The 14,447-nt window shown below is 46.9% G+C and overlaps 1 protein-coding gene across 1 annotated transcript; it reads right to left on the bottom strand.

Annotated features, from left to right (window-relative positions):
* Positions 1-4,579: 4,579 nt before the first annotated feature.
* Positions 4,580-5,181, bottom strand: LOC135374790 (uncharacterized). Its single transcript, XM_064607720.1, has 2 exons — positions 4,974-5,181; positions 4,580-4,887 (listed from the first exon to the last, which is right to left on the bottom strand). Exons 1-2 carry the CDS (start codon positions 5,179-5,181, stop codon positions 4,580-4,582), a joined length of 516 nt encoding a protein of 171 aa, XP_064463790.1.
* Between the last annotated feature and the right edge of the window lie 9,266 nt (positions 5,182-14,447).

Below are 14,447 nucleotides of genomic sequence, written 5' to 3'. Positions count from 1 at the left end.
AAGTGATGAAGACAGTGTCACTGTGGAAACGTCGACTGTTTTGTTAAAATACCATGTTGTAGTTTCGGTGTTCAATTCGCCATTACACAAACTAGTCTTTGTTAACTTCTTTATAATCAGTTGTCAACGTCATATTACAACTAGTAATGAAGAGACGTGGGAAGCAGCATAAACATTAAAAAGAATAGCTAGTTTTATTACGTATACAAAAAGAACATTAAATGGGAAGTGCTAGAAATAGATTTACAGTAGTAGTAGGGGATGACCACGAGTATCAGGAAACACACGGGGAGCTTGAACACCATTAAATTATCAATTAATTAGCAATTAGGACCCGCACAGAAATCAACATCCTCCAGTGAGTCGATCACCACACTAATTGGGGAGCATCTAACTCGTTTCCAAGCCTCTTGCATGTTTCCGGATACTCGTGGTCAGAAAAATAATAAAAATAGACAGCACTAGAATGGAGAAAAACAATTTGTTCGAAAAATGAATGATGCCGAGTCGAAGAAATCGCTCTGGAACGGTCAAGTGACCAGCGACAGCCATGTTGCTTGTAGACGGCCCGTAGCTGCAGGAATCGACAAGAGGTGGCTACCTAGTAGAAAGGCATCACACCAAATGAAGCCACTGTCATGGCTCTATGCGTGAAAGACAGAGAACAACAAAATACTAGAGGTGGGTAAAACTTTCACCAAGAAAGTCACTGCTGAACAAGTCTAAAACAAGTTAGAGTGCGTAGAAAACATCACAGAAAAGGCTTAACCGCTACGATAAATGCTAAACATGTGACAGCAATGAGAAAAGGCTTAAGACGAACGCTTAGCCCTAATCGCAGCGTCACCAACACATCACTACAAAACTCGAAGGCTAACACAAGATGAAAACAGCAGCAAAACACTAGGAAGGCACTGCTAAACAAGTCGAGACATGCGACAGCACGGAGTGGTAAATCAAAAGCTAACAACCACAAAATGCTAGGCGCAGGGTATAAAATGAACACAGCTAAACATGCAACGGAACGGAGAAAAGGCTTATGACGCATAACGCTATAAAACTCAACAGCATGGAAGTCACTGCTAAAGAAGTCCAGTCATGCGGGAGAAAAGGCTTAACACGAGCACAACAAAAATGCGCAAACATCGGGAAAAAGGCCTAACGACAAATCCCTCACCTTTCCCCTGCGGCAACAGAGCATCTACTCCTGTTAACAGCCAGGCCTGAACTGATGTGGCACGGTGATGGCGGAGCGACCGACTGCAAGTCTTCTCCCCAAGACAGCCAGTGCTCGACTGACAAATGGGCCGCCTCTCTGCGGGTGCTACGCATGCGCGCGCTCCTAGCGCCCTCTGCGCCGACGCGGCCAGCAGCCAGAGATCATCCCCTTGAGGGCATGCTCCCTGCACTGCCAAGTTTTGGTTTCGCTTCTCTGTTTCGGTTTTGCTCTCGTTTTTTTGCACGTGTTTATTTGAAAACGCTCTATAAAGGGAGCGCTCGCGTCATCATTCTGTCCAATACGTACGTGGAAAACATCATGTGTGGTTTATTCTCCTGCGTTTCTCGTCGGCGACAGGAAAAGACAAAAAATGAAGAACTTCGCAAATTTATTCGTGGTATCGTGGAGGAAGCCTTTCAACGATGAAAGGTGAAAGTCACTGAAAAGGTTAGCCAGCTGTAGGGATCGAACCCACATCTTCTGGATTACCGGTCCAGGGCTCTACCAATTGAGCTAAGCTAACACGCCTCTCCAGCGACTTTCGGGGTTTGTTTGCACCTGTCCTTCTATGTTGTTCCAGCCTCAGAACATCAGTTTCTCTCTTGAAGCCTTTCAATTCCACCACCTGGAATGGTTGCAAACACGTCAAGAAATGTGTCAGGACAAGATGAAGACGCTCGACAGCATTTCAGCGGTAGACAGACTGATGAAAAAAGACTCCAACTTTAGCCTGGATAATCTGTATTGAGAACACAGTTTGGATCTAGAGGACGACGCGTAAATAAAAGAGATGCCTTTCTCTACGACAGTTAGTATCTTTTTCTTCACACAACTTGTACACACGCACCCTGTCTTCCCCCGTACCTTTCCCTTTCTGTCATGTTTTTCGTTGTACATTGAAACCCCGTTAACTTGAAGTTATAAAAAACGGGAATAAATTCGAGATAAGCGTGGATTCAAGATAAGCGAATTACTGAAATTTTCCGCATAGACTCCGCATATTGCTCGATGTTTGCATTGCCGATGTTCGTTTGGCAAAGACAAAGCAGAAAGAAAACTACGAACGATCACAAACACGCACAAGACACGAAAGTATGCGGCGCACGGCGTTCAAGACAGGAAGCAGGTGACTATGGGACAAAACAATTTATTGCTGTTCAAATCATTGGACACAAAAAAATGCCGTTATACATGTTTGTTTCATGTTCACGCTTGTTCCGAAAAAGGCATCTTCGAGTTGTTTCACGCACCTCATGAGCTCTTCATCCCCACCACTACATTCTACCTTGTTATGCAGCAGACGTAGCAACTCCCGCGTTTTGGACGCCGGGGGGGGATCTCACGAGGTTGCTCGTCGTCGTCGTCCTCGGTGACGGTACCCAAAGTTGTACTGACAATTTCAGCGTCGGTCATGTCACCGAACACTGGGACATCTTTTTCGAATGTTGTGTAGTCGTCGAAATCAACATCGCACCCTTCCGCTTCGTCTGCTTCGTCAGTGAGACGGCAGACCTGTGCGCACAATTCGTCACAGTCTGTCAGCTCCTCCACTTCCGGTACTGGCACTGCAGGGGACGGGAGAACCCGGCATGCGCAAAACAGTTTGCAATCGAGGCTGCATGAACAGACCTCCAGGCATGGTCGATCAGGTGAACTGCACCCAGAAGATCAACTTCATATTTCTTGCCATTGTCGTAAGAAAGCAAAATTCGATGGAGAAGGGCCTTCCTCTATAGCTTCTGTGCGATTTCGATGTCAGTTTGGGTGGCAGGAACTCCACCGTGATTGCTTCCAGGTTGTCGATCTGCAAGCGTTTGCCGGGAGGAATGCACCTCCACCCGACTGGACACTGTGTATGACGTCATGCTCAAACCTCATTGGAGAAAATCGCCGGCAGCGTCGTCTGCTGCATGGTCCTCTGTCTGTCTAGCTCGACGTCCCGCTTGTTTGCGTGATTGGTGTGTGAACTACGTTGTTTCAGGATTGTGTCGAAGTTTTCCAGTGTAGGAACGGGGACAGGGTGCTCAAGTCGCAAAAGTCATGCAGGATTGGGAGTCACTGCTTCGCTTCGATGTGTGTAACACGAGAGGAAGGAACCGCTGGTGCACGAGCGAAGGTGCGGGAACAGCACACAAGACATAGTGTTGGCCCACACTGTTTTCAGCTGTCACCCAACGAAAAATCAAGGACTGCAGGTATGGTGTGCTGCAGAGACAGAGTGTATTTCATATTATAAAACAACACGTGCATAGGGCCTGACCCAGAGATTTCCCCAGAAATTCACTGCTGGGGGTGCCGAGCTTACAAGGGGAGGGGGTATGCTTGGTGAAGGAATTTTTCTTAGACACTGAAAGAATCGTGGCACAATGGTGACATCTCTGCACAGCTTTCCCATTTTATTTGTACGAGGGTGGTTCCATAAGTTTCCTCGAGGTAGAAAATGCGCGCGAATTTGAAAATGCGATTAAGGACGCGTGGCACCATCTGTTGGAGGGCCGGAGCACCACCCTCAACCCTCTCCATGCTTTTGTCGGTCGGAGAGCGGCATTTCATACAGCCAGGGTGCACTCTTCAGTTAAAATGGAAAAAATCGAGTACTGCGCTGTGATAAAATTCTTGACAAAAGAGGGACTTTCGCCTAAAGAAATTACAGCGCGACTGGACAACGTGTACAGTGTAGCCTCTCCGTCGTACACAACGGTAAAAGACTGGGCTAAGCAGTTTCGACTGGGGCGAGAGTCCATTGAAGATGATCCACGCGATGGTCATCCAGTGGAAGTGGTGACACAAGAAAATTTGTCTCTTGTCAAGGAGGGAGTGCTGAGCGACGGGCATCTGAAGGTGAAGGAAATCTCAGAAAGGCTGGGGCTTTCCGAAACAACCGTTTTTCGCCTCATTAGCGAGGGCCTTCTCATGAAAAAGGTCAGTGCGAGATTGGTGCCACGACTTCTCTCGTCAGTTCAAAAGCAACAGCGCGTCGTCTGTGCCAGAGAGTTTTTGGAGCTCTGTCAAGAGAACGAAGAAGAAATATTGAAGTCAATTGTCACAGGGGATGAGACTATGGTGCTCTACTATGATCCCCGTTCGAAAAAGGAGTCGATGGAATGGCACAAACCAGGAGAAGCACCCCCAAGAAAAGCCAAGGTCACACAATCCACAAAGACGATCATTGCAACAATATTTTGGGATTGTCACGGGATCCTCCTTGTGGTGTCAGGACCACTGAGAAGAGACAACTGAGTCCGAAGAAGGTCGGGATGAGAATGAAGGTTTAATTCCGCACTCTCGCGGTTGTCGAGCGGACGATACCGATGAGAATGCAGAGGATGAAGACGATGCGCTACAGGTGGCCCCCCACCGTCAGATGTGCCGTCCCCCCACCGTCAGACGGAGGCGCATTGATGGAGCTGGTCCCCAGGAGACGCGCTTGGGCTTAGGGGAAGAAGGCGGAATGGCGACGGTCTGGAGGGCAAGGGGGAAGTCTTCGTTTTCCACGAAGGCCGGCTTGACGTGGTCCACCGAAACTGTGTCCTGGCGGCCGCCTATGTCAAGCACCATGGTCTTCTCGGACCGGGAGATGACATGGTAGGGTCCTGTGTAGGGGGGGTCTAGGGACTTGCGAGGGGTTGGAGCCCGGAGGAAAACGTGCGCGGCATCGGCGAGAGCGCCTGGAACGTAAGAGTTCCGGCCGGAAGGGAACCGTGGGGAAGCAGGCCTAAGGGTCTTGAAGACGTCATGGAGGAGCGAGACGTACTCAGAGTGGCTTGTGGCTGGGTTTCAGAGGAAGTGGGAGGTTGCTGGGTGACGAGGTCGGCCGGAAGGCGTAGGGGCGTGCCGAAAACGAGCTTGGCGGCGGAGTAGCTCAGGTCCGGCTTGAGGCATGCTCGAACGTGCAGCAGGATGAGTGGGAGAGCGCTGGTCCACTTTTCGGGATGGCGAAGGGCACGGAAGCAGCTTTTCATCTGCCGGTGAAACCTTCTACCAGACCATTGGCACAAGGATGGTAGGCAGTAGTGCGTGTGCGCGTCGTGCCAAGAAGACTGCAGCGCTCACGGAAGAGGGAAGACTCAAATTGAGCCCCGCGGTCGGTGACGATTTGGTCAGGGGTCCCGTATTGGCAGATCCAGGCGGCGAGAAGAGCGCGGTCAACGGTCTCGGCACGCATGTCGATGATAGGCACTGCTTCCGGCCACCTGGTGAAACGATCCACCATGATGAGGATGTAGCGGAATCCCGATGAGTGAGGTAGAGGACCGACAAGGTCGATATGGATGATCTGAAATCTGCGGTCAGGCGGAAGGAACTTGCCGTGCGGCGAGCGCCTGTGCAGGACGATCTTCGTTCGTTGGCAGATGATACAGCGAGAGGTCCACACTTGGATGTCCTTGGCCATGCCTGGCCAGACGTAGCGGTAAGTGAGCAGGCATCTGGTTGCACAAATACCAGGATGGGAAACGTCATGAAGGGCGTGGAAGGTTTGGCGGCGGAGACTGGATGGAACAAACGGCCGATGAACGCCGGTTGACACGTCGCATATGATGGTGGAGGTGGTGCCGGGAAGAGCGACCTCTTCAAACTGTAGCGATGTTTACGTGGACGCACGAAGCGCCCTGAGCTCTTCGTCGGCGCGCTGTTCAGATGCGAGACGTTCAAGCGAAAAGATTTCGGGCGGAAAAGCGTTGATACGGCTGAATGCGTCAGCGGGTACGTTAGCCTGGCCGGTGATGTGGGCCAATGTCACTTGGAATTCCGCCAGGAAGGCTAGCTGTCGGATTTCCTGGAGTGAGTGGCTTTGACGGCTAGCTCGAAAGGCGTGGACGAGTGGCTTATGGTCCGTACTAAGTATAAAAGATCGGCCTTCCAGAAAGTAGCGGAAGTACTTGACGGAAACGAGCGCAGCGAGGAGTTCGCGGCCGAAGGCGCTGTAGCGTTGTTGGGCCGGCGAGAGTTTGACGGAAAAGAAGGAGATGGGTTGCCACTGCTGGTGACCTGCTGCTGGAGCACGGCTCCGATAGCTGAGCCGGACGCATCCACCGCTAGTGATGTGGGCGCATCATGCTGGGGGTAGATGAGCATGGCGACGCTGGCGAGTGCCTCTTGGGCAGCCAGGAAAGCGTCCTCGGCATGCACCGTCGAAGCAAAACCGGCCGCATTGGAAGGCTTCTTGGGAGAATGCAAGAGGGCTTAGAGATGTGCCAACACAGACGCGCAGTTCGGAATAAAGCGCCGGTAGAAACTGAGTAGCCCAAGGTAGCGTCGAAGTTGGCGCAGTGTAGCCGGTCGTGGGAACTCGCGGACAGCCTGTACCTTCGAGGGAAGCGGTCTGATGCCGTTGCAATCGAGGTGATGGCCAAGGAATTCCAGGGACGCGGCTCCGAACTTGCACTTTTGCACATTGATTATGATGCCGTATTCTTCAAGGCGCGCGAAGAGCTGGCGTAAATGGAGGCGATGTTGTTCGTGGCTTTCACTTGCGACGAGTAGATCATCCATATACGCAAAAACGAAGAGTAGTCCCCTTACCACCGAATCAATAAAACGCTGAAATGTTTGGGCTGCGTTTTTCAATCCAAAAGGCATCCTAACGAACTCGAACAGGCCGAATGGAGCCGTTACTGCTGTTTTATGGATGTCCTCTGGAGCCATGGGAATCTGGTGGTACGCCTTCGTTAAATCAATTTTGGAGAAGGTGGTGGAGCCCTGGAGGTTAACGGCGAAGTCCTGAATGTTGGGGAGGGGGTAGCGGTCAGGTAATGTGGTAAGGTTTAGCGCGCGGTAATCACCACATGGTCTCCAGTCCCCGGTCTTCTTGGGGACCATGTGTAACAGTGACGGCCAGTTGGTCGACGATGGCCTGACTACGCCGATGTCGATCATGTGTTGGAATTCGCTCTTGGCTATGGCCAGCTTTTCAGGGGCCAGTCGGCGGAACCGCGAGGAGACTGGTTGGCCAGAAGTTATGATCTTGTGGATGACATCATGCTTCACAGGCTTGGACCAATCGGTGGGCTGTGTAAGTGACGGGAAGTCCTCGAGGATGTCGGCGTACGGCGATGCAAGCGCAGACAGTGGCTCGGTGTGAAATTGAGGGGACGCGAAAGTGCTTATTCAGTGCACTGCGAGCAATGTGGCAGAGTCCACGAGGCGACGCCGAGCAAGGTCCACCATAAGGCCAAACCGCTTAAGGAAATCTGCGCCTAGGGTGGGCTGGCTGACGGAGGCGATGGTAAACAACCATGTCAACTGCCTTCGCAGGCCGAGATCGAGGGTCAGAGATTTCTGGCCGAAAACGGGAATACCGGTGTTATTCACCGCCGTCAGGAACCAGATAGGAACTCGACGCCTGTGAGCCCCTGTTCCCCTGTTGCAGGAAGCATCCATGTCGACGAGCATCTTCAACTTGGAGTTTCGATCTGTTATGTAGAACAGGCGACTGGGTGCGTGGTTGAGGGTGTCGCCTGTCGCAGCTAGTGACGCCCGATGTCGTTTCCCGGCCATTGGCAAGGGGCGGTGCACATGCACACCGAGGCACCGAAATTGTAATGATAGAAACAATATGGGCAGCTCGCGGGTGGTGATGAAAGGCGACGCTTGCGAGGGGAGGACGGACGGGGTCTGCGCGGTCGAGGGCTTCGGAAGCGGGGTCGAGGTTGACGTCCTGCAGATTGTGGAAAGGAAGACGGCTGTGAAACGCTGCATGCCAGGCGATCGTCAATAAGCTGTCGGAGTTCCTGAACTTCCGAACGAAGAAGGGCAACTGGACCTGCAGGTGAAAGAGGCACAGGGTAGGAAGGTCGCTCGGTCGCTTGGGGAACGTGGCCAGAAGTGGAGGGCGGCACAACCTCAAAAGCAGGATATGGGGTGGGAACGTTGGCAATTGTGACTCGTCAAACCTCCATTACACGGTCGGCGACTTCAGCGAGTGCCTCCGCAGAAGAGTCGGGAAGTGCCGCGAGTACCATCTGTGTCTGCTGAGGGAGCCGGCTCAGGGAAAGTTCTTTCAGGAGGGATCGGTCGAAGGTTGGAAGCCGAGAGCCGGGGAGGCTGTGCATTCATCGGAGCAGCTGACTGGGCCTGCGATCGCCGAGTTCTTCGGCTGCTAGCAGCTGGCGCAAGCGCTCGCGCTCCGACGTCATGATTCTCTCCGTGACGGCCTTCCGAAGGTCGTCGTAGGCGTTGGGGGTGGCGGGTGCCGTCAGAATATCTGTGACTTCCACCGCGATTTCCGGAGGTATGTTGCTGACTATGTGGTGAAACTTCGTAGCTTGCTGGGTGATGCCAGCCAGCGCGAACCGACTGTCAGCCATTTTGAACCATAGGTCAGGATGGGCGGTGAAGAATGAGGGAAGCCGAACAGCAACACGGGCGATGCTTGGGGAAGGGGGAACCATGGACGTTGCCGCTGTGGCCGCCGTGGCAGGGGTGGATGCTTGGGAACCGTCGCCTGGGAACATTGCGGTGTCCAGCTTGCGACGTTCGGGTCACCATTTGTGGTGTCAGGACCACTAAGAAGAGACAACTGAGTCCGAAGAAGGTCGGGATGAGAGTGAAGGTTTAATTCCGCGCTCTCGCGGTTGTCCAGCGGACGACATCGATGATAATGCAGAGGATGAAGACGATGCGCTACACTCCTCATCGACTTCAAAGAGAGGAACACCGTAGTGAATGCGACTAATTATGCTTCACTCCTGCACCGACTGCGAGACGCCATCAAGGAAAAGAGGCGCGGCAGGTTGAGTCGAGGTGTCCGGTTGCTCCAGGACAATGCCCCTGTCCACACGGCTTCTGTTGCCAAGGCTGCACTGAAGGAGTGCGGCTTCGAAGAAATCCACCACCCACCCTACAGTCCAGACTTGGCACCGAGTGACACTTCTTGTTCTCAAACTTGAAGAGGGATCTCTGAGGACAGAGATTTCAAAACGATAGTGAGGTGCAAGAGGCAGTTTTCCAGCATTTTGGAGATAAAACTTCTGACTATTTTTTCAAGGGTATATGAATGCTGGTTGAAAAGTGTCAAAAGTGCATCGAAGTTAAGGGTGACTATGTCGAAAAGTGGTACACTTGTTTTGTCTCTATGACTATTAAAAGTTGGTCGTGCCGGAAACTTATGGAACTACCCTCATACATGTTATTACGTTAGAACACAGAATACAGATTCATTATGAACGGCATTTCAACATTAAGATGCATAATCGCACGACCGACAAAGTAAAAAGACTAGCGCTTTGTCTCACGAAGCTCAATGAATACCTAGCAACCAACGGTGAAAACCCTAGACGAAAACGGCAGAATATCACGCTTGATTTAGTTGGGCGCAAATGGTTCTTGATGATCAACATTGAGTTTGCATGCCCACACGCATTTTTGCTCGTATATGTGCGCAATATATACATTGAACAGTCACTTTAAAATGATTTTGGACAAATGCATTGTACGATCATCTGCATGACTGTGGTCCCACAACGCAAGTTTGACAGTACAGGATGCAATTCGCTGTGCCGGACTCTCTACCAGAACGTGTTGGTGGCCAAGCTAGGTGGAGTCACCTCAGAAATTTGGGGGGGGGGGGGGTGTTGCAAAAATGCAGAAGGGGTGTAACCCCCCCCGGGGTGAGGTGTAGAGAAATCCCTGATCTGACCATTCAGCCGATGCCACCCTGTCCATCAACAATTAATTCCTGCGAATAACGATAATTTATTGTGAGACAGTGAATAACGTGTGTTTATTCCTGTGGCCTTTTCGAGTGCAACAGTGTGCACTCCAATAGGTGAAAAAAATGTGTATATACACATGTGATGTAAACTTCATATCAAAGAAATAGTAAGGTGTGGGAGGCTGAACAATACTTATATAATAGTTTTACACTTTTGATTGCAAGCAACCTGCTTGACAAAGGCCAATGATGGCTGGACAAAATTAACAACGATGCCCAAACCGATCAGTAGCGGTAGTAGAGGTTTGAGCATGACGTCATACACAATGTCCAGTCGGGTGGAGGTGCATTCCTCCCTGCAAATGCTTGTATTGGGAGGGCAATATCACCACTACTGCACGGGAGATAGTGCGTCCTAGACCGACTTCACGCAGAACTGTGTCGACATTTATCTTAGAGCCCCCTTCGCACGCAGGAGTCTTAGCTGATATCTTAGCTGAGATTTTAGCTGACATTTTAGCTTACATCTTAGCTGATATCTTAGCTGACATTTTAGCTGATATATTAGCTGACATTTTAGCTGACATTTTAGCTGATATCTTAGCTGATATTTTAGCTGACGTTTTAGCTGATGTTTTAGCTGACATTTTGGCTGACACCTTAGCTGATATTTTAACTGACATTTTAGCTGACATCTTAGCTGATATTTTAGCTGATATTCCCCGTACGCATTCTAAAGCCTTTTGTGCCAACTGGCTGCTGTGCCTATTCATGTGCTGTTCACTGTTTTCCTCCACGTACAACTCCGACTCGTCTGTATGTATGTCTGTCTGACCTTGTCGAGCCACCTCCTACTGATTGCGTTTTGTTTTTCATTTTCATTTTTGTTGATATTTGTATCGCGTTTGTAGTTCTCTTCACCCTTACCCTTTTCTCTTGTACCATGTGACTTGGTTTTTTGATATATGCTTCACCACTTGTAACAGGTCCTCAAACCTGAAGAAGTGCAGCCTACTGCACGAAAGTCTTGTTTTTAATGTATATAGTAAACAGCTGATGCTCTTAACCGTCTTTGTTATTTTTGATTCTGCATCGCCGGAAACTTGCACATTGTTTTTTCTTCACGTTCTACTGATATTTTAGCTGATATCTTAGCTGATGTTTTAACTGACATTTTAGCTTACATCTTAGCTGACATTTTAGCTGACATTTTAGCTGATATCTTAGCTGATATTTTAGCTGACATTTTAGCTGACGTCTTAGCTGATGTTTTAGCTGATATTTTAGCTGATATCTTAGCTGATGGTTTAACTGACATTTTAGCTTACATCTTAGCTGATATCTTAGCTGACATTTTAGCTTACATCTTTGCTGATATCTTAGCTGACATTTTAGCTTACATCTTTGCTGATATCTTAGCTGATATTTTAGCTGACGTTTTAGCTGATACCTTAGCTGACATTTTAGCTGATATTTTAGCTGTTTTAGCTGACGTTTTAGCTGACATTTTAGATGACATTTTAGCTGACATCTTAGCTGCTATCTTAGCTGATATTTTAACTGACATTTTAGCTGATGTTTTAGCTGACATCTTAGCTGACGTTTTAGCTGATATTTTAGCTGACATCTTAGCTTACATCTTGCTTTCTTTTTAGCTTACATCTTAGCTGATATCTTAGCTGACGTTTTAGCTGACGTTTTAGCTGATACCTTAGCTGACATTTTAGCTGATATTTTAGCTGTTTTAGCTGACGTTTTAGCTGACATTTTAGATGACATTTTAGCTGACATCTTAGCTGCTATCTTAGCTGATATTTTAACTGACATTTTAGCTGATGTTTTAGCTGACATCTTAGCTGACGTTTTAGCTGATATTTTAGCTGACATCTTAGCTTACATCTTGCTTTCTTTTTAGCTTACATCTTAGCTGATATCTTAGCTGATGTTTTAGCTGATATTTTAGCTGATATCTTAGCTGACGTTTTAGCTGATGTTTTACTGATATTTTAGCTGATATTTTAGCTGACGTTTTAGCTGATGTTTTACTGATATTTTAGCTGATGTCTTAGCTGACATTTTAGCTGATATCTTAGCGGGCATTTTAGCTTACATCTTAGCTGATATCTTAGCTGATATTTTAGCTGACGTTTTAGCTGATACCTTAGCTGATGTTTTAGCTGACATTTTAGCTGACGTTTTAGCTGACATCTTAGCTGATATTTTAACTGATATTTTAGCTGATGTTTTAGCTGACATTTTAGCTGATATTTTAGCTGATATGTTAGCTGATGTTTTAGCTGACATTTTAGTTTACATCTTAGCTGACATTTTAGCTGATATTTTAGCTGACATTCTAGCTGATATTTTAGCTGACATTTTAGCTGACATTTTAGCTAATATTTTAGCTGATATGTTAGCTGATGTTTTACCTGACATTTTAGTTTACATCTTAGCTGACGTTTTAGCTGATGTTTTAGCTGACATTTTAGCTGATATCTTAGCTGACATTTTAGCTGACATCTTAGCTGATATTTTAGCTGATATCTTAGCTGACATTTTAGCTGATATCTTAGCTGACATTTTAGCTGACGTTTTAGCTGATGTTTCAGCTGATGTTTTAGCCGATATCTTAGCTGATATTTTAGCTGACATTTTAGCTGACGTTTTAGCTGATGTTTTACTGATATTTTAGCTGATGTCTTAGCTGACATTTTAGCTGATATCTTAGCTGATGTGTTAACTGACTTTTTAGCTGACGTTTTAGCTTACATTTTAGCTTACATCTTAGCTGATATCTTAGCTGATATTTGAGCTGACGTTTTAGCTGGCGTTTTAGCTGATAGCTTAGCTGACATTTTAGCTGATATGTTAGCTGATGTTTTTGCTTACATCTTAGCTGATATCTTAGCTGACGTCTTAGCTTATATCTTAGGTGATATTTTAACTGACATTTTAGCTGATATCCTAGCTGATATTTTAGCTGACATTTTAGCTGACGTTTTAGCTGACATTTTAGCCGATATCTTAGCTGACATTTTAGCTGACATTTTAGCTGATATTTTAACTGATATTTTAGAAGATGTTTTAGCTGATATCTTAGCTGATATTTTAGCTGACATTTTAGCTTACATCTTAGCTGACATTTTAGCTTACGTCTTAGCTGATATCTTAGTTGACGTTTTAGCTGATATCTTAGCTGACGTTTTAGCTGATGTTTTAGCTGATATTTTAGCTGACGTTTTAGCTGATGTTTTACTGATATTTTAGCTGATGTCATAGCTGACATTTTAGCTGATATCTTGGCTGATATTTTAGCTGACATTTTAGCTGACGTTTTAGCTGACGTTTTAGCTGATATTTTAGCTGATATCTTAGCTGACATTTTAGCTTACATCTTAGCTGACATTTTAGCTTACGTCTTAGCTGATATCTTAGTTGACGTTTTAGCTGATATCTTAGCTGACGTTTTAGCTGATGTTTTAGCTGATATTTTAGCTGACGTTTTAGCTGATGTTTTACTGATATTTTAGCTGATGTCATAGCTGACATTTTAGCTGATATCTTGGCTGATATTTTAGCTGACATTTTAGCTGACGTTTTAGCTGATATTTTAGCTGATATCTTAGCTGACATTTTAGCTTACATCTTAGCTGACATTTTAGCTTACATCTTAGCTGATATCTTAGCTGACGTTTTAGCTGACATTTTGGCTGACGTTTTAGCTGATGTTGTAGCTGATATTTTAGCTGACGTTTTAGCTGATGTTGTAGCTGACATTTTAGCTGATGTTTTACTGATATTTTAGCTGTCTTAGCTGACATTTTAGCTTACATCTTAGCTGATATCTGAGCTGATATTTTAGCTGACGTTTTAGCTGATACCTTAGCTGACATTTTAGCTGATATTTTAGCTGACATTTTAGCTGATATCTTTGCTGAAATTTTAGCTGAAATTTTAGCTGATATTTTAGCTGACATTTTAGCTGATATGGTAGCTGATGTTTTAGCTGACATTTTAGCTGACATTTTAGTTTACATCTTAGCTGACATTTTAGCTGATATTTTAGCTGACATTTTAGCTGATGTTTTAGCTGACATTTTAGTTTACATCTTAGCTGACATTTTAGCTGATATTTTAGCTGACATTTTAGCTGACATTTTACCTTACATCTTAGCTGATATCTTAGCTGACATTTTAGCTTACATTTTAGTTTACATCTTAGCTGACGTTTTAGCTGATATCTTAGCTGATATTTTAGCTGACATTTTAGCTGATATTTTAGCTGATAATGTTTAGCTATGTTACCCTACTGATTTATAGCTGATTTGATGCTGCCTCATGCACTTCGTAGTCGTATCAGGCGGGAGACTCTTTTCGGCAGTAGTTCGAGTCACACAGGCTGCGCCTCTCTGCGAACGTCATATGTCACGAGAGAAGGTCGCTTTTACCCGCGCGCTGACCGCTGGGGATTCTTCTAGCTGTGGAGAGATGGGACGTGTGGACATGTGCTCGTAGCTTTATAAGGTAAATGCGTTTCACGCGTGGTACTGCATAGCCTTGCTGGATGGGCATGAG

This window comes from Ornithodoros turicata, unplaced genomic scaffold (genome assembly GCF_037126465.1).
Source record: "Ornithodoros turicata isolate Travis unplaced genomic scaffold, ASM3712646v1 ctg00000746.1, whole genome shotgun sequence".
Classification (NCBI taxonomy): domain Eukaryota; kingdom Metazoa; phylum Arthropoda; class Arachnida; order Ixodida; family Argasidae; genus Ornithodoros; species Ornithodoros turicata.
This window is presented reverse-complemented; position numbering and strand designations above follow the sequence as displayed.